Below are 19,579 nucleotides of genomic sequence, written 5' to 3'. Positions count from 1 at the left end.
CTGGCATGAGATAAGGTGGCATGTTATAACAAGCATGGCGGCAAGATAGAGAAAAAAGGATCAGATAAGAGAGAAAAGTAGTAGGGCGATGCGGTGCTTGTGCCCCTAGCATTAGTAACATTACCCAAAGTCAGCCTGCTCTGAGGCCCACTGCTCTGCAAGATGCATTGATCCGGTACATTCCCAAGTGTCACCTGAGCTTATGGGAACTGCAGATATGTCTAAGAAGCTGTAGAACAGCAGTGGAAATCTGAGAGACTGTCCTGCGCCCTGCTAGTAAATCCATGATGTTTTTACTCACTGAGGTCATCAAGGATACCTGTTCAGACCTGCTCAGCTTTTCACCATGCAAAAATTGGCATTTTTTTCATCTCAAAGATGCAGTGAAACTAGAACTAATATTTTATAAAACGTTTTAATATTTGAAAAATGTTGTATGGAGACTTGAACATTACTGAATGATAATGCATTCCTTTAATCCTAACACTGTTCAGTCAGAGTTGTGAATGAATTAATTTAATCAGATTGTTTGGACTGATTTGCAGAAATTAATCCAATTTACCTACTTTAGTTATTGCTACTGAAATTTAAATCAGAGATGCTATTAAACCATGTAAAAATGTGTTTGACAGTGTGTTTACTTGCCAAAAAAGCATGTAAATACTTGCATTTAACTTGTTGCTTGTGCAAATCATTGCGAACATGTAATAAAATAGCTGCAAGCAGCAATATTGGGGTCTATCCTTTCCAAGGGTAGCTAAAACATTTTTTAATTTTTTTATTTAGTTTGTTTTGAAATGTTCAATTGTTTTCATGAAGGATGGTATGCTGTACAAAACTCTTTCAGATTTTTGAAAGTCAAGAAGGTCATTATTGATACACACCCTAAGACGTTGATATCTGTAAATTGTTTAAAAAATAGATGGTTCAGGTACAAATTTTCAGATGTTGCTTTTGTTGTTTTTTGTGGAAATTCTGTAGCGAAACATAATGTGTCACAGAGATATCAGACTCTTGTTTTGATTTGGAAGAGAGATTCAAGGTGAGAATGAACATTTTTAGGCAGGATTTGTTACTTTTAAATGACAGAAAACAGCTGTTTCAATAGAGAGTCAAACTCTTGAATCTACTTGGCATGTAACAATTTGGACACTGCACCATATGGGATTCAAACCCCCAACTTTCTGGTCAAGTATGCATTGCTTATCATAACGTGCCACTCAGAACACGTTCACTCAGTGAAGATTTTTGTATATAAATGCACCACCTGTTATAATTAATAAGTTCAGATTTGATCATGCTCCGAAAGACACAATGTCTGGAATAGAAGCAACTTTTGCACCATTTCTGGTGAACCCACGACCTGAAAGGTTTGGGGCTTGTTTCTTATAACTGTGCACCACATAGAACACACCTTTGCTATATTACCGATGAGAGGTTTCAAGGCAAGAATGATCACACAAATACATCAGTTAGCATGTTAACTGGTTAGCATACTAAGCTAACTTAGCCACTAATATAGCTCATGGTCATATTAGAAAGAATAGACATATTTTAGCATGATAACCAATTAGCATGCTGTGCTAACTAGCATAAGACAACAAACACAGGAACTATACAATTTGCAGAGGTATTTCTCGGGAACAGTAGTGAATCAAAAATCCATTCAGTCATTTTTGTGCGGTTCGGTTTAAAGATCATCTGATATGAAATTGGACAAAATTTTAAGGAGTAGCAAAAAAATTGAATGCTGCACTTTCAAAATGGCCACTACTATAATGGGTGGAGTCTTAATGTAAGATGGTGAATGTGATCAGGATGATGAGAGGAATCAGTTGTACTAATATTCATTTTTCTAGAATAAAGGGTTCAAAAGTTATAGAGACCCTAATGTTGATCAGATTACTATTCATTACAATCTCTACAAGTGTGCCAATTGTCCTAATTTTCCTACTTATGGTTCATATGGCTGACATAGACTCCCATTGGGGTAGAATAATAAAGATTAAGAATACTATTGCCCAGCCTTAAGTGAGACACTCATATTTTAATGTGTATATTTCTATAAAGATACAGAGATTTCATTATGTCAGCTGATTTCATAAAGTGACTTTATTTTGATCCTCAGGGACCTTTGGCCGCATATTTCATGGAGTCTTGCTTGACGAGAAGGACCCAAGCAAAGAGAAACAAGTCTTTGTGAAGGCAGTGAAAGGTACATCCTCTGTTTAATTCTCATTTGATATTTGCCTTGAGTCAAATATTCTAAAATGAACCTTTTAAAATTACTTTCCCAACATGATCCCAAAAAAAAAAAAAAAAACTTCTCCAGGAAACCTTATGAGGGATAGTTTGTGGTAATGCACCTCTTTTATTTATAAAAGTTCATAATACAGGAATGATACTGAGGTATTTTAAAATGAAATGTTGATACTTTGGTCTTGACAGCAGTTTCTGTGGAAAATGCAAATGCCATGAGAAACTTTAGCCTTTTCTATCACACTGGTCACCCTTTCATTTGCCCTTGTGCCCTGTTTACCCAGCACAGGACTGGTGCCAACCACCAGACAATGCCATTATACCAGCCTTTGCTGTGCCAAGCTGTTCAGTTTCCCCTCCCGGCCCTTGCCCAAGGGACAGGAAACAATACACTTTACCCATACTCTCCAAGCATCCGTCAAAAGCTGTGCTCCAAGATAAAACCAGACCTCTGTGAACTCATTCTCAATGTGCTCACTCAGCCAGCAATCTGTGAGACTGGCTGAAAGGAATTAGACTGCTTTTAGAGTAACCAGACTTTCTCGAGTACAAGGTGAAGCATTTTTCAGGACCTACATGCACCTTTTTCTAACAAGGACTTCCCTGAGAGGGCAAAACAATTACTTGAGTTCATGTCTCTTTAAACCCCCAAATATTTTGTCATGTGCTCACCCTCATTTCATTCCAGATCTGTGTTACTTTGGGTGTGTTCACATTTGGCATGTTTGGATCGATTAAAACAAACCCTGAATAAGTGTGAATGCTGCCATCCGAACTCTGGTGCGGTTTGAATGAAATATGATGCAACACAGACCAAAGACATCACAGTAGATCTTAGTTTGTGTGTGAGAAGGAGGGATTCCTGACGCTGTTTTGACTCCTCCACACATTTTATAAGCTCTTCACAAGTTCTCAGCTGGTCAAAATGCCGTCATATATAGGCTATGCACATACAACTAGCGCATTTAGCCCAGCACACAGCATTGTTTTGGATGTTGGTAAGTTCCGTCTCAAAATAAGCATTACGTCATAAAAGCCGACCAATCAGATTGTGAACGTATCACTATGCCTTTAGGTTCGATATCTTTAGGTTCAGGGTTAAAATGCCAATCTGAACGCTAAGTGGACCAGGACTAAATGTTTTTTTTTTTTTTTTTTGGTCCGGACCAAACGAACCGAGCAAACCCTTGGGTGAACACACCCTTATTTTCTTCTGTAGAAAACGAAAGGCGAATCTAAGAATATTCTGGCCGCATTTTTCATTAGATTCATTATGAATCTGCATGAGTACTGGGGATGTCAAGCTCTAAAAATGATGACAAAGCACTATAAATGCTTCATAAAGGTAGTCCATATGCTATATACCAACTCAGCCAAAGCCATAAGATAGCTTTGTGTGACCAAAATCTGACACTTCTGTGGTGCTTTTGAATTGTTTCTGAAAGCTTTAGTTCCTATTCATTGTAATTGTTTGGAAAAATGCAACCAGCACATTATTTATTTATTTAGTTTTGTTGAATGGGAAAAAAGTGCTATCCTTAAGTAATAACGCAATCCTTTTAATTTGACGCTGAATTTGAAAAAATGTTCTTGTATTGACTGTCCTTTGGTGCTACTTGGCTTTTACCAGATGTTTGAGGGTTTACCTAGTCTTGTGTAGCCAGACCTTCAGACTGACTGCAGAAGGTCTGGACTCTATCGCAGCTTTCCTTGGCCAAGGACCGCCCAAGAGGATGTTTGACTGACATGTAATGCAACCAATCACAGTTCGTTTTGTTCTGTGTGATGTTTCAGGGCGTGAAAATGTAAAGTCGATATCCCTACAATAACAGACCGGCGTGTGTCTAATAAGTTATTCATTCAAGAACGTTGTGCAAGTTTACGGCAACAATAGAGCCGCGAACTTCACATACATTTGAAAATCCAGCGTTTAGTTAATCCTGGTAACTTAAGTGCTCATTGTCACAGTTGTAAACACGACAGCTTTCTTCCATGAGGGGGTTTGGCATCCAAGCGGCTTTGTTTCTAGACGGACCGTTAAAGAATGCAAGACACGTACGTCTCCCGGAAAACCAACAAGATGACGACTTCGAAAATCTCAAAGTGTTTCCAGTTAAGTGTGCCATATGCATCAGACGTTCAGCCAACGGTCCGTGGGTGTGATGACTGAGGCTGAGACTAGGGTTTACCTAACATTTTGATTGGTGTGATGAGAAGGCTTTGACACCTGTTTTTGTCAGGTTTGCCTCACGTTTGGGTTGTACAGGGTTTTGTTACAAATCGCTTGACTCGCTGTTCTTATATTTGACTGTGCAGATCACGCCTCGGAGGTACAGGTGACCATGATGCTTACAGAAAGCTGTAAACTACGGGGTCTTCACCACAGGTGAGTCACAGACATCTCATGTGCTGATTTCTTGATGCTTGAAGAACTTGCCCTGTTTGACTTATGTTCTTGCAATATCTCCTCTTCTTTTAGTTCAGAATAGTGAGTTTTGTACAGAATCATTTGTATTGTATTTGATGTAGACATGCTCATGTTCATTTTTGTAGCTCTGATGCTAGTAGTGGTGCACATGATTTCACTTTTAAACAAATCCTTTCATATATGAACAAAGCTTGAACATAGCTGTGTTGTGAATCAGAGGGACCTTATGCAGGGCTCTCTACACTCTGAGCAGGAGAATCTTTAGTTCACAGCACTTTAGATCACAGCAGATTAGAGGTTTTGAGAATGATGACATAATATACTTGTGTATGTGAATATAAATTACCATACTTTCATGATGGGTAAATTACCCTGTCCACAATGGAGCATGTTGTGTAATGTTTGAGTGTTGTGACAGTGATGTGATGACCACAGCCCAGCTATGACACTTCTATGACTACTTATCTACACACTTCCTCTGCTGGGTGAATTACTGTCTGTCTTCCTCTGCATTATTTCTTCATTAGTGCATTCTCTTTTAACATGCTTCATAGAAATGAGTGTGGTTTCTCATAAACTGTTCGTATAAATCACTTTCTGTCTTGTTTGAGTAAGCCAAGGTTATCATCGTTAACTAAAAATATTAAGACAAATACTAGCTGTTTTTTGCTGGTGCCGGCTATCTGACAAAAGATCTGAGCGAATCCAGTTTTAGGACCAGTGCCTGGACGTTTAATATATACCAGTATATATTGCTGCCATATTGTTTATCTACTGTCTGATATTAGAAATGTGTCTGTATCAGTGTGAAACATTATTTATGTATTTAGAGTAACTTTAAGTGTAAGTGTAAAATTAATCTTAAAACAAACATAAATCTTGTTGTTGTTAAATGTAAGCTTTAACTAAATATTAAAAATGATAATTAATTTTGTATTGTACATTTATAAGTTATGAATGCTAAGTTCACTTGTGACATTTTAAATGATTGGCTTAAGTTTATTTTTATTTTTAATTTATTTCGAAAAAAAATAGTATAGAAATTTAAAGGGGTCATGAACTGGATTGTTTTATTATTTTATAATGTTGCCTGGGGTGCCCTTATAATGTTAGTATGATTTTTACATAAAAAATTGTCATAATTTATAAATAAAAGCCATTTTTCCAAGCCTGATTTCAGCTTCAGATCTGAACGCTCCGTTTTAAGGGGCGTGTCTGCTGTGAGACTGCAGTGTAAACACCCACTGCTGTGATTGGCTGACATGCTTGCAATGAAATAGCTAGTATTACATGAACTCTCTCGAAAACTTTTACTACGTTTTTACTATTACAGCTATCGAGATTAACAAATCGTGAAAAGTATCGTTTAAAGCATTATATTTAAATCTATTTCATCACATGAAAGGTTGCAGCATGATGAGCACTGACTGAGCAGATGACAGACAGTCTGTTGATCGCGTGAATAAAGATCTTATCATTGCAACGCAATTTTTGCACTCTCACAAATGCTTACACCAAATCACAATGCAAACACGATGTGAGTACACAGTAAGAGCTTCGTTGTGTAGTGTAACAGTGTCATTATGTCATCACGAGTTTGGTAAGTGTCCAGATAAGCTCTCGCGGCTCGCGCTGTGCTGTTTGATTGACAGCTTGGGCGAATGGAAAGGGATCTTGATCGCTTTCTGTAGGCTATATAATTTAATAACAGTTTAAAAAAAGATTATTTTCATAATACTACGAGAAATTATGTGAAGTTGATCGTTTAGTCACTGATGCATAAACAGTATTGAACGATTTTAAGAGAAATATCTGAACTTGAATAATTACACCGAAATCACTGATCGCAGATCAGGCATTAGAATACACATGGTTACTTACATGTTGCTGGCAGATCCGTGTCGGGAAATTGTGATTGACTGATTTAATAAAGTTTAACCATGCTGGAATCCGAAGGAATGCAGACTGTCTTCTTCCACAAACAGGCACTGCACAATATTTAGTCAACAGCATGTTTATTGCTTGGAAGTAGCTCGATCCGGTAGCAATTATCATGTCGTCCTATGTTATTTAGCATGTTTGGGCGAATCGGTGGGCGGGGCTAAACAGGCCGTGTTGAAGTAGGCGTTGATCTTCTTTTGTGGAGGCGGTGTTTTATCCTCTTTGACGTCATAGTTCCCCACTTTGAAAAACGAGTCGTTTGCTGAGCCTGATGTCTATAAAAGCTTTTATTGGACTAACAAGGTAGTTTTCAGTTCTGAAACTTACAGGATATTATTATAGTATGATGATCTCTTATATGTCAAAAGCTCAAGGAAACTTTGATTTCTCAGTTCATCACCCCTTTAATATCAGCCATTTATTTGCTGTTGCCTAACTTATTTATTGGTTAAAACTACTGAAACTTACATTAAAAAAACATACAAAAAATTATCATATTGAAAAAAACTAAACTAAATAAATGTTCTCTCGGAATACAATGACATTAAAAAATGAATACTGATTTTGTGAACCTGGTGCTCATCTACTGTATCAGCATACCTTCACATAATATAAAATATCACTTCATCTTCATTCAGAATCTTTTTCCTGATATTCATATAGCGGCAGTGCAGCAGCCCTGAGGTCGAACATTCTGTTTAGATTTTTCTGTTTCCCGCTTGGTTGCCTTTTGGGATGGGCTCAGACCCATATCCTGTCCCGAGTGCTCCGAGCTTTGCAGTCACGCAGACCCATGTCTGGGGTTAAACGGTCAGCGCAGCCCATGACTTAAATTTTTCCTGGTCAGAAATGAATCACTGATTGAAATAGTATTATGCAAACCCAAGTATCCTTAGGGTAGCATGTCACTTCCGGTCTACTTTGTGTATCACTGCTAGCGGGAATCTAATAACAGTAATTCATTTCTCTAGATGTTTTCATTGAATCCCCCACATTTAAATGTGTGGTTGTGTACTTGTTTTTTCTTTTCCTGCAGAAATGTGTTTGAAAACTTGTCCTTCTGCCATTTGTCCTTTTACCTACACCATCAAACTTGAACCCATTTTTCACTGCACGGTCTGTTCACATTTAGGAACCTGTTACCCATCAGCCATGTGTGTATAGAAGATGGTGAGAAGCCCATGGTCATGTTGCCTTATATGAACTGGGGAAATCTTAAGCTTTTCCTGCGCCAGTGTAAGCTTGCTGAGGCCAACAACCCACAGGTGAGACTACTACAATATAGAGAGATTGTATGCCAGTTGTGATTTGAGGCAGGAATCAAAAAAACAACAACAACCAAGCTAAACACAGATTTATTCATTCATTATATACTCCAACAACAGGATTGGTAAGACTTATGTTTTTAAAAGAAGTCACTTCTGCTGACCAAGGCTGCATTTATTTTATTAAAAATACCAAAAAAAGCAGTAATATTGTTAAATATTGTGACAATTTAAAATAACTGTTTTCTGTTTTAATATATTTTAAAATGTAATTTATCCCTGTGATCAATGCTGAATTTTCAGCATCATTACTCCAATCTTCAGTGTCATATGATCCTTCAGAAATCATTCTAATATGAGGATTTGCTGCTCAAAAAACATTAATTATGATCAATGTTGAAAACAGTTGTGTACAATTCTTTTGCAGGATTCTTTGATTAATAGAAAGTTCAAATGAACAGCATTTATTTGAAATAGAATCTTTTGTAACATAAATGTATTCACTGTAACTTTTGATCAATTTAATTCATCAGTTAATTCAGTAAAAGTATTGATTTCTTTTTTCTTTCACTCAAAAAAATTAATAAAATAATTCTTACTGACCTCAAACTTTTGAACAATAGTGTTTAATGTTACAAAAGCTTTCCATTTCAGATAAATGCTGTTCAAAATTCTTTTGAACTTTCTATCAAAGAATCCTAAAATAAAAATGTAAATTGTAAATGTAAAAAACTGTTTTCAACATTAATAATGAGAAATGTTTCTTGAGGATCAAATCATCATATTACAATGATTTCTGAAGAATCATGTGACTGAAGACTGGAGTAATGATGCTGAAAATTCAGCTTTGATCACAGGAATAAATTACACTTTACTATATATTCACATAGAAAATAGCTGTTTTAAATTGTAATAATATTTCACAATATTACTGTTTTTATTATGATTTTTTTAATGAAATAAATGCAGCCTTGGTGAGTAGAAGAGAGTCTTCTTTTAAAAACATAAAAAATTGTACTGATCCAAAACTTTTGACTGGTAGTGTATATGAAATATCTAAATATGTCAGAATGTGTTTTCACATTTACGCTTTTAAATTAATAAATGAATTTTGTTGCATTAGATATCAAAGAGAAGTTTGAATGATTAGACTATCCACTGCTTCACTGCTTTGACATTAGTTGTGAAAAGAAGCACACTCATTTTGCAGGTTGGGTTATATAACATGCAACATTTAAACTGAATCCACATTTATGCAAAGAGTAGTTTTTGACTTGTGTGAATTCAGCTATCAAGTAGTGCAATGACCCTCCTCCTGTTAGCCATAAATCAGTCTGAGGCAGCTGTTTATATTAGAGACCATCCAGCAGAACACCTGGAATGTTCAGATTATCCTAATTTAATTGATTTCTTCACAACAATGAATTCATTGTGCAGATCCTCTGTCAACATTGAGCGAACCTTCTATGGTAGGTGCTTTACAGTAGTGTTCTGTGTACAATCGAGCCTTTGTGATGTTAACCCTGGGCGTTCTTTTATTTGGCTGCCACTGAACCCTCTTCAAAGACAAGATTACATAAATTCGGTCAGTCAGACAGATGTACTCTTAAAATGGTTAAATGGGTACTTCAGGCTATCAGTGTTTCTACTGCAGGACCAAGCTTGTTGTGGCAGTATTTTAGTTATGGGCAATTGGCTTTTTTTTTTTTTTTTGAAAATCATATATCATGTGAACTATCTAAGCTTTAGATAATACCATGCAGTTTGGCATTGAAAGTGGAAGGTTGCTTTTTGTATTTACTGCCAAGATTTTCACCTCTCACTTGAACTGAATTGTAGATGCATGTCTGTTTGCAGCCTTTAAGGGGAGTGCAAAACTACATACTTTTAAAATGGCTCAGTCTGAATGAGTAGTCAGGGTTGAGGAAGCACTGTCATTAAGCTGGTTTAGGGTCTTGTACACGGTCCACCAGATGCTTGCTGATCAAACACCTGGATTGAGCCAGACTGAATGGAACAGTATGCAAGTATCTTGTTTTTAAAAAGAGGCACAACATAGTGACTGAAGATGATTGTCTGACCAACATAGAGCAACATTTTAATATTATTGCTTGCATATTTGAAATGTCTAAATATTCTGTTTAACAGAAACTATGGATGCATGGTGTCTCGTAACTGTTTGTAAAATTTGGGATTAGTATTTTTTTAAAGAAATTAATACTTTTTTCAGTAAGTTTGCATTAAATGAATAGCGACAATAAGGCTTTTCATTTGTTCATTCAAAAAATTACATTTCAAATAAATGCTGTTCTTTTGAACTTCATATTTATTAAAGAATCCTAAAAAAAATTCTTCATCACCATTTCCACAAAACTATTAAGCAAGCAGCACAACTGTTTTCAACATTGATGGTAATAAAAAAACAAATCTTCATCCCCAAATCAGCATATTAGAATAATTTCTTTAATATACGCTTCTGAAGACTGGACAATTCAGCTGAACCATCACAGGATTAAATAACATTATAAAATAATTAACAACAAAAAAAGTTTTAAATTGTAATAATATTTCACAATATTTCTGTTTTTATTTACTGTTTTTTCGACAAAAATGTATCAGTTACAAGTTAAAATAATTATTAGTTTATTATTATTGACCTATATTTTAATATCTGTGCATAACTAACTAAATCATTGCTTACAACAGGTGATTTGCAATGGGGACTCATTTAGAGACGTGACTTCTCAAAGATGGGTTTAGCATGTTGGCAGTCACACACCCTCTCAGAGAAGTCATGTCTCTAAATTGATCCCTTTTAAGACTCTCCTGCTAAAAAGAATAAAAAGTATAGATTTACTAGTCACTCTCATTGACTCATCCCTATGTTCTACACGTACAACATTCTCTCTTGAGTAAACATTTCAGTCTAAATCACGCTAACCAAATTCACACTGAACAAACAGGAATGAGCATGCCCCATCGAACTCATCTGACACCTGAGTTTGTCATACACTGCAATTATTTTGTTCTAAAGCCTTGTGTATAGTTCTTCAGGGGGAAAAAGCCACTCATTTAGAGAGGATTATGTTATGACCCTGTCAGTTAGCACCCAGGGTTTCTTGTTGTGTCTGGCTCTGGATAGATTATACAAGGGTGCCTGACGTTGAGCCACTCCCTCTAAACAGTTAAAGTGTTAGTGTTTGGCTTTGGCTCTTGGTGCTAAGGATGTTTATGTTTAGTGAGGTAACTGTCATTACATCAGACGTCAGACTCTTCCTACCAACTGATATTCAACAGAGGAACTTGTTGCTCCATCAAGTCTGGTTTCCTAAGAGGTTAAGCTTAACCATGAGTGTCTGCTCTCACCCTCTTGTCATGTGTTCTCACTTTTTGCTTCTTTCAGTTTCTCATGTTGGATCTCTCTTATTGCTGTTTTCTCACACTTCCAGTGACCTTTAAAATGTCTTTTTTGATCACTATAACCATTTTGTCCACTCTTTCTTGTTACACATACAGGCCATCTCTCAGCAAGACCTGGTCCACATGGCAATACAGATTTCATGTGGAATGAGCTACCTGGCACGGAGAGAGGTCATTCACAAAGACCTGGCTGCCAGAAACTGTGTGTACGTGCCGTTTGACCTCATGTTCTCACACTATTTACCATCTTACACCTTCTGCTATCTACGCAGGAGTCTACAGCTGCACCAAGTGTTACATTTTGGTATTGGCTGTTAAAAAAGATAATGTACAGTCAATGGTTATTATTGCAATAATTGTGACAATGACTGGTTGGCTGTATTTTTTACATTTTATATATAAAATCATCAATTAAGGGTGATATTTAAACTATTAAATCCCCTTGCATTCAATGCTGGCAATAATGCTGCACATGTAATGTCACGACTTGAGAATATATATTTAGGACACCCTTTCAGCTTTAAGTTCTAGCATTTATTTACATTTTTTACCATCAGTTTGCATTAATATCAATGCGTATTTTATTTAGATGTCTAAATAGATGTCTTTTTTTTTTTGTAGAATTGATAACAGCATGCAAGTGAAGATCACAGATAATGCGCTGGCCCGTGATCTCTTCCCCATGGACTATCACTGCCTCGGGGACAATGAGAACCGACCTGTTCGCTGGATGGCTTTGGAGAGTTTGCTCAACAATGACTTTTCTAGTGCCAGTGATGTGGTAAGAGTTGCTGCTCCTTTTTTTGTTTTTCTGCAACAGACTTTAACATACGCTCACATAATATTTAGTTTCATACCAACAGCAGGCGGTCTCTAATGTATTGTTTTTCTCTTCCTATGGATATTTTGCCTGTAAAAGAATAGTGTATCCTGTTTAACTTACAATAGTCGTTTGCTGCTTTAGCTTGTTTATAAATTAATTTATGGCACTGGTAAAATTGAGTACCTGTACACTCTCCAATTTTTTTCTAAGATTGTGTCTCAAATCCTGGTAATTTTAAAATTGCATAACTTCTTTGATGTCATACTATCTGCTCCATCATGCTTTGTTACTGCTGACAATTACAGTGATCATGCTTCCGATGCCAATGAACATGTTGAGTCCTGTGTCGTCGAATACATGCAGGATTACAGCAGTTAACATGCTTTTGAATTTCTCTAATATGTTTGTATTCTTGATAATAGTCCTGTAATAGGTGTACAATCACATTTCAGATCATTTTGTAAGTCTACATTACACGTAGCACAAGTTAAACTGATAGATCACCCAAAAATTAAATGAGTCATTTCCTGACCCTCATGTCGTTCCAAACTCAAGACTTTCATTCATCTATGAAACAAAAATGAATGGTTTTAATGAAACCCGAAAGACTTCTGTCCCACCATTGAATGTCCTATTGATCAAAACTTTGATGCTTCACTTCATAATGAAATCCATAAAAAACAGATTTAATTTAGGCTTTTATTCAAACATAAACATTGATCAGCACACATATGTAGAGCACATAAAATATGGTAAAGGACCTTCAAATGTGATGCGTGAGAACCAATGACATTTGCACTTGTGCATAAAGCAAGTATGGATTAAACTGCTAACTTCTACAAAATCTAGGTGGATTGGACTTTCTATGAAGGGACAGAAATCTCTCATATTAAAAATTAAATATAAATATTTTTTGAAGATTAGAAAAAATCCTATGGGTTTGAAATGACACTAGAGACTAAATGATGATTTTTGACTAAAATGACTATCCTTTTAAACAAACTTGGGCTTAGGAAATAGCAAAGCAAACCTCTGTCACGTTTTTTACTTTCTGAGAGGTGAATGAGGGAGAAATTTGTTTGTGTGTGTTTTTGTGGCAACACTCTACGTTCCCGTCCGTCTCACTCAAAGTGCCAAGGAAACAACCCACCCTAGACAGCCAGGAAGTACTGAACGCCGCCTGGCCGCCTCATAAATGACACACCGGGCCAAAACCTGTCAGAAATCTGACCTCTGCATTCCTTCAGACTAACAGAACAATAGTGTCTGGTGCTACCCTCATGCCAGGAACAATTATTAAGGTTCCGTTTATCATAATACAATAGGAGCTGGTGATGAGCAGTGGCCTGGTATGGAAATTTACTCTTGTTTACTGGGATACGCTGGAGATTCATTTACCGCAAGGAGCTGTAGTGCAGGATACCACCCACCCAGTGAGACATGAGACAAAATGCCAGATCAGCAGTGGATGTCAACTTTGATCTGTGCCCAGTTACCCTCTTAAGCTTCTCAACAAACACATCAGTGCAGGAGACATCGTCCATTTATATGTAAAGAAGCTTGTCTGTTTTTAAATGTCAAGAAAGAAAAGATGGTCAGGATTGTCTTTTAATGAATGGGGAGGATTAATTTCGAGTTTGTTCTGCAGTCAAGTAGCGCAAACATGATTTTACAGTTCTTTTACTGTTTGGCGTTAACAACACATCTCCCTGCAGGGCAGACACATAGAGAACGGTTTAACCGCACCTTACCGCACTGAAAGTAATGCAGCTTTTTATAGTCATGGTAATTTTTTATATCCAAAATTGACTGACGTCTAACAAACTTGATTGACTTGAACTTTTTTTTATAACAAGCTGTAATTACATTAGTTTGCACATTAGTTTGTTTCATGGTTAATGATGTAGAACAAACATCTTGATGCATGTTGAATGAGCATGGCTGCATATTTATTTGATTTGAAGCCTCTTAAATGTCTCTGTAAACAAGCCGTGATTGTGTCCAAAATCAATGGAATAAATCCAGATTTCCTTCTTTTGTGTTACTGGAATGCTTTGTTTCCATAATGCTACTGATGTCCCTTAAATGCCCTAAAGGGGACCTCATGACTCAAACAGATCCAGATAGGGGTGCATTTGAAATGGTCTCTTATTTATATGACTTACTACGTTTTTTTTATCTATATATAAAAATATACTCACCAAATTATTTTAAAAACAGATAAAATTAGTCTCTCTCTCTCTCTCTCTCTCTCTCTCTCTCTCTCTCTCTCTCTCTCTCTATATATATATATATATATATATATATATATATATATATATATATATATATATTTATATACACTCACTGCCCACTTTATTAGGTACACCTTCCTAGTAATGTGTTGGACCCTATTTTGCCTTCAGAACTGCCTTCATTCTTTGTGGCATAGATTTAACAAGGTGCTGGAAACATTCCTCAGAGATTTTGGTCCATATTGACATGATAGCATCACGCATTTGCTGGAGATTTGTCGTCTCACATCCATGATGCAAATGTCCCGTTCCACCACATCACAAAATTGCTCTATTGGATTGAGATCTGTTGACTCTGGAAGCCATTTGAGTAAAGTGAACTCATTGTCATGTTTAAGAAACCAGTTTGAGATGATCTGAGCTTTGTGACATGGTGCATTATCCTGCTAGAAGCAGCCATCAGAAGATGGTACACTGTGGTCATAAAGAGATGGATATGGTCAGCAGCAACAATACTCAGGTAGGCTGTGGCATTTAAACAATGCTCAGTTGGTACTAAGGGGACCCAAAGTGTGCCAAGAAAAATATCCCCAATTCTATTACACCACCAGCAGCGACCTGAACCGTTAATACAAGGACGTATGGATCTATGCTTTCATGTTGTTTACGCCAAATTCTGACCCTACCATCTGAGTGTCGAAGCAGAAATCAAGACTCTTAAGACCAAGCAATGTTTTTCCAATTTTTTATTGTCCAATTTTGGTGAGCTTGTGCGAATTATAGCTTCAGTTTCCTGTTCTTAGCTGACAGGAGTAGCACCCGGTGTGATCTTCTGCTGCTGTAGCTCATCTGCTTCAAGGTTCGACGTGTTGTGCTTTCAGAGATGCTCTTCTACAGACTTTGGTGGTTGTTTCAGCTCAAATCATTCTCCTCTGACCTCTGGCATCAACAAGGCATTTTCGCCCACAGAACTGCTGCGCACTGGATATTTTCTCTTTTTCGTACCATTCTAGAAAGATAGTGAAAATACTCAGACCAGCCTGTCTGGCACAAACCACCATGCCATGTTCAAAGTCACTTAAATCACCTTTCCTCCCCATTTTGACGCTCACTTTGAACTTCAGCAGATCATCTTGACCATGAGTTGCCATGTGATTGGCTGATTAGATATTTTCATTAAAAATCAGTTGAACAGCAGGATTTTTTTTTTTTTTTTTTTTTTTGGCGTTTGTGGAATTGCTTATAACAGGGATAGGCAACTTCGGTCCTGGAGGGCCACTGTCCTACAGAGTTTAGCTTCAACCCTAATCAAACACACCTGAACAAGCTAATCAAGGTCCTCAGGATTACTAGAAAATTACAGGCAGGTGATTTTTTCAGGGTTGGAGCTAAACTCTGTAGGACAGTGGCCCTCCAGGACCGAAGTTGCCCATCCCTGGCTTATAACAAGAAACACCCCACTTGTCCTTTATGAAGATTCAAATGGGAATATATCTCTGCGTTTAGATACTGATCTGTAAATACAATTTATTAGTTTATAAATAATGTCAGCCTCTAGTGATCTCACTTGTTGAAAGGGGAGGATCATCTTTCTGTTTCAGTCATCGTTCCTCACTCGGCCTGGTCTGAGCTATTGTGTGTTGTTTCCCTACAGTGGGCGTTCGGGGTAACTCTGTGGGAGCTGATGACCTTGGGACAGACTCCTTACGTTGACATCGACCCCTTCGAGATGGCCGCCTATTTGAAGGATGGCTACAGAATAGCACAACCCATCAACTGCCCCGATGAATTGTGAGTTTGATATTTGAATCTGTATTTCAGTCCATTTGAGTATAAAACTTCATTTTCATGTATTGATTTAATGTTGAAAATACATTAAAAATAAATCAACTATTGTGAACTTGCATTCCTGAGTGATTGGCAAGGCTCCCAAAGTGTCAGTAACAACAACTTTCTTAAATCTTGATTATTTTCTGAGGAAACTAACTGAACCTTTAGAAACCTAAATGGACAGTCTGATCCGAGCACAACAACTGCACGCTATCCGCACAATCTGACTCTTATCGGCATCCTGCAATAGCTAGGGAAACGGAGCATGGCGATCGAACCAGCCAGGACTTACAAAGCAACGAGCGCTGTTGACCGTGTCAGTGATCCAAACACAGCAAAATTAATTGTCTTATGTGCAGTCGCCGGAACACAGTTTAGAGAACGCAGGAAAAGCTAATCAGTGTTGGATCGTAGCTTAGTACTCTTTCCTCCAGAGAATAAGTGATGAATAAGAGTTCTGCGGCTTGCCTTGTGTATTTAAAACCTTGAATAGAAATAGAGCGATAAAGTGATCTCAACTTTCACTCGAGCCCGTTTCAATTGTTGCTGTCAAATGTAATCAAGACCAATACATCTTGTCCACGCCAGCACTTTCTTCTTTGATAAATCTGCTATGGCTTCCTCAGTCACCTCACAGATCTGATAAAAGTAAATGCTTTGTTTATATGAGGATGTTCTCTGTTTCAGATTTGCAGTGATGGCGTGTTGCTGGGCCTTGGATCCAGAAGAGAGACCAAAATTCCAACAGCTCGTCCAATGCCTCACTGAGTTCCATGCAGCTTTGGGGGCCTACGTCTAAACTCACTCGAACCAGCCAGAGATGTTGAACAGCACTATTCCAGAGAATAAACGTTAATGCAGTGCCTTACTTTATAAGAAAACTAGCCATTTTGTGTTTTTATTTCATGCGATATTAAATATGGCTTTGTTTGCAAGGTGTAGCTTCGGAGGTCAGTATCTATTTTTATATCACAGCTGTGTGAAATATCAAGGACTCTTTCTGATTCTCAAGACTATCATCCACATTTGATTGGAATGCTGGTATTAGGATGTCCACAGGAAGCTGCTGTTCTCTTTGTTTCACAAAGAAGCTTTTTTTTTCTTTTTTCTTAACAATAGAGACGACAAGAAACTTCTGAAATTTCCTTCTGGACATTTAAAATATTGCTCGGAGTTATCTGTACATATATTTTCAAAGTCTTCAGTGAGAGGAGCTTAATCTCCACTGCATTATGTCCTGCATTATCTATCACTAAAATAATTTGGTGAGAGAATTAGGTCTCCACTACATTCATTGTACAGAAAAAAAGCCTCAGCCCGGACACGGCAATTGGTACGTAAACTCAAAATAATAACTTTTTTGGGGACTAAAGATGGCGGAGCCCTACAGCTGAGCATAAGCTTTACCTCCTTAAATTATGAGATGGTCGTGGAGGTGAAAAGCAGTGTTGTTGGGATCCTGCAAGTCAAACTGGACTTTGATACAGGGTTTTTTCAAATTCCTAAAGCTTTTGATGTTTGACTGTTCTGTGTCAGAACAATGCCTTCCTTGTATGTTTAAAACTGTATGAATACATGGACAAGAAAAGAAACATGAGTCACTGTGAATATTTGAAGTGTATGGCCTAGACACCATTTTCAAATCTTTTGTTCTGAATCTATAGGCTCTTCTTTCTATCCTTGTGATCACTGCATGTTGACTTTTTTAAAGGGTTTTGTGTAAACTGAATTCATACCTATCAATTAAATGAGACCTCTAAATAAAATGGGATCTCAGTGTCGGGTTGTTGGTGTTTGTTGATTTTGATGCATGGTTTTTAACCTAACTTTTACTCCCACCTCTTGGTCCTTGATACAATGGAAGCATCTGTTTTCAGTTATCAAAGCTGTTAAGAACTGTTCTCAATGGCACAATTTTGCAATTTTGATTTAATCATGATGTAGGTGTTTTTTTGTTTTTTGTAATATCACTGTGCAAATGCTTATCTTAAGAGAGCAGCCAAAAGCCATCAGTAATTTGTGGGGTGATTGACTACATCTTTGTGCAATCCTTATTCACTGTAACTTGATGACAGTTATTTTGTAGCTTAACTACTGATTTTATCAATGTACTATATTTTAGCGTAGGTTCAAGTTAGCAGTTCCAAATGTTTTATGGAGTGTATGGAAGTGCTTTCATGTCTGATGCCATTCTTTCTGTAAAAGGAGTACATATTGAATAATTTATAATTATTTTAGTTTCATATAAAAAATAATTGTAACTTTTTATATATCACTTAGAAATGTGACTAATCCAGTTTATGGATTTTTCATACATTTAAGGAAAAAAGCCCACCCAATTTTGTTATTCATACATGGTCTTTTTCTCCTTATTTGTGAAGAAATATCAGCATTGCTAAAGCTATGACAAAACTCTTAGGTTTCTTTCATTGTTTATGTTATGGGGGGGGGGGGGGGGGTATCCATTGTTTTGTTGCACCCACGAAGAGGATAAAGTTTTCAGTTTTATGTGATGCTGTAATGGAAAGTTATATTTTTTTTTCTTCTTTTTTTTTTTTGGATGAATGAATGTGCTTAGTGTTAAACTGGAGCAGTGCTCTAGAAAGATTATCACCCTCGTCGTAGATCTTGTTCTCCTTTCCCTGGTTCTGACATGTTTTATTCTGTATAATAGTCTAATCTCAGCAAAGAGCAGAAGTACATTCAACAAACCAAGTACATTCTGAAGAACCTGACAAGCACAGCATGCTGAAACGGCACTCGCTGACACAATGATTGATGCTTTACGTACGTGCGTTGATCAATGTTTATGTAAGCAGTAAGGCGCGAGAGGCTGTGCTGTAGGGCGTTGTTACCACACCGTGAAGCCGTGACTTATTCAGCACTAGCCTCGAGTAGCTTTCACAATACAAATATTAAAGCCAAAAATATGTATCAATGCAACTTTCCAGAAGTAAAATAACTAAATTCCTTCATTCCGCTGGAAAAAAAAAAAAAAAAAATTCTGACCGTGGACAGCAACAAAATGTTCCTAGGTGTAGGTAATATGCGTCATCTAATGGAGCTCAAATAAAAAATAAAGAGTAGTACCATTCTCATAGTTGTGAAGTGATTCACAAAACCGTTGGGTGAAGCGGTCACACTTTATCGTGAATAAAACAGTTATTGACCAAACAGAACAGAAAGGACTGGAACTTACCATATTCTAAATCAAAATAAAAGTCTAAATGAGATCTGTTCCTCATATAGAGTGATTGTGAAAAATGCTGGCATCCTAACAACATTGGACCTCGTTGGCTTGAAAAGAAATATATATAGGCCTATCTTCTTTTGTGTCCCACAGAAGAATGTAAGTCATACAGGTTTGGAATTACATTTG

The 19,579-nt window shown here is 37.0% G+C and overlaps 1 protein-coding gene across 2 annotated transcripts in view; it reads left to right on the top strand.

Annotated features, from left to right (window-relative positions):
- The window catches only part of ryk (receptor like tyrosine kinase), a 63,862-nt gene extending 44,678 nt beyond the window's left edge, over positions 1-19,184 (top strand). For both annotated transcript variants that reach the window (XM_079883173.1, XM_079883172.1), the window contains 7 exons: positions 2,129-2,215; positions 4,576-4,645; positions 7,761-7,893; positions 11,410-11,519; positions 11,935-12,094; positions 16,025-16,161; positions 16,888-19,184. In XM_079883173.1, the coding sequence (XP_079739299.1) occupies positions 2,129-2,215; positions 4,576-4,645; positions 7,761-7,893; positions 11,410-11,519; positions 11,935-12,094; positions 16,025-16,161; positions 16,888-16,999 (809 nt within the window). In that variant the 3' untranslated portion in view covers positions 17,000-19,184. The remainder of the gene's footprint in view (positions 1-2,128; positions 2,216-4,575; positions 4,646-7,760; positions 7,894-11,409; positions 11,520-11,934; positions 12,095-16,024; positions 16,162-16,887) is intronic.
- Positions 19,185-19,579: the final 395 nt, after the last annotated feature.

This window comes from Squalius cephalus, assembly GCF_949319135.1.
Source record: "Squalius cephalus genome assembly, chromosome: 10".
NCBI classification, from domain to species: domain Eukaryota; kingdom Metazoa; phylum Chordata; class Actinopteri; order Cypriniformes; family Leuciscidae; genus Squalius; species Squalius cephalus.
The sequence above is the reverse complement of the archived record's forward strand: the minus strand, read 5'-3'. Positions and strand labels throughout refer to the sequence as shown.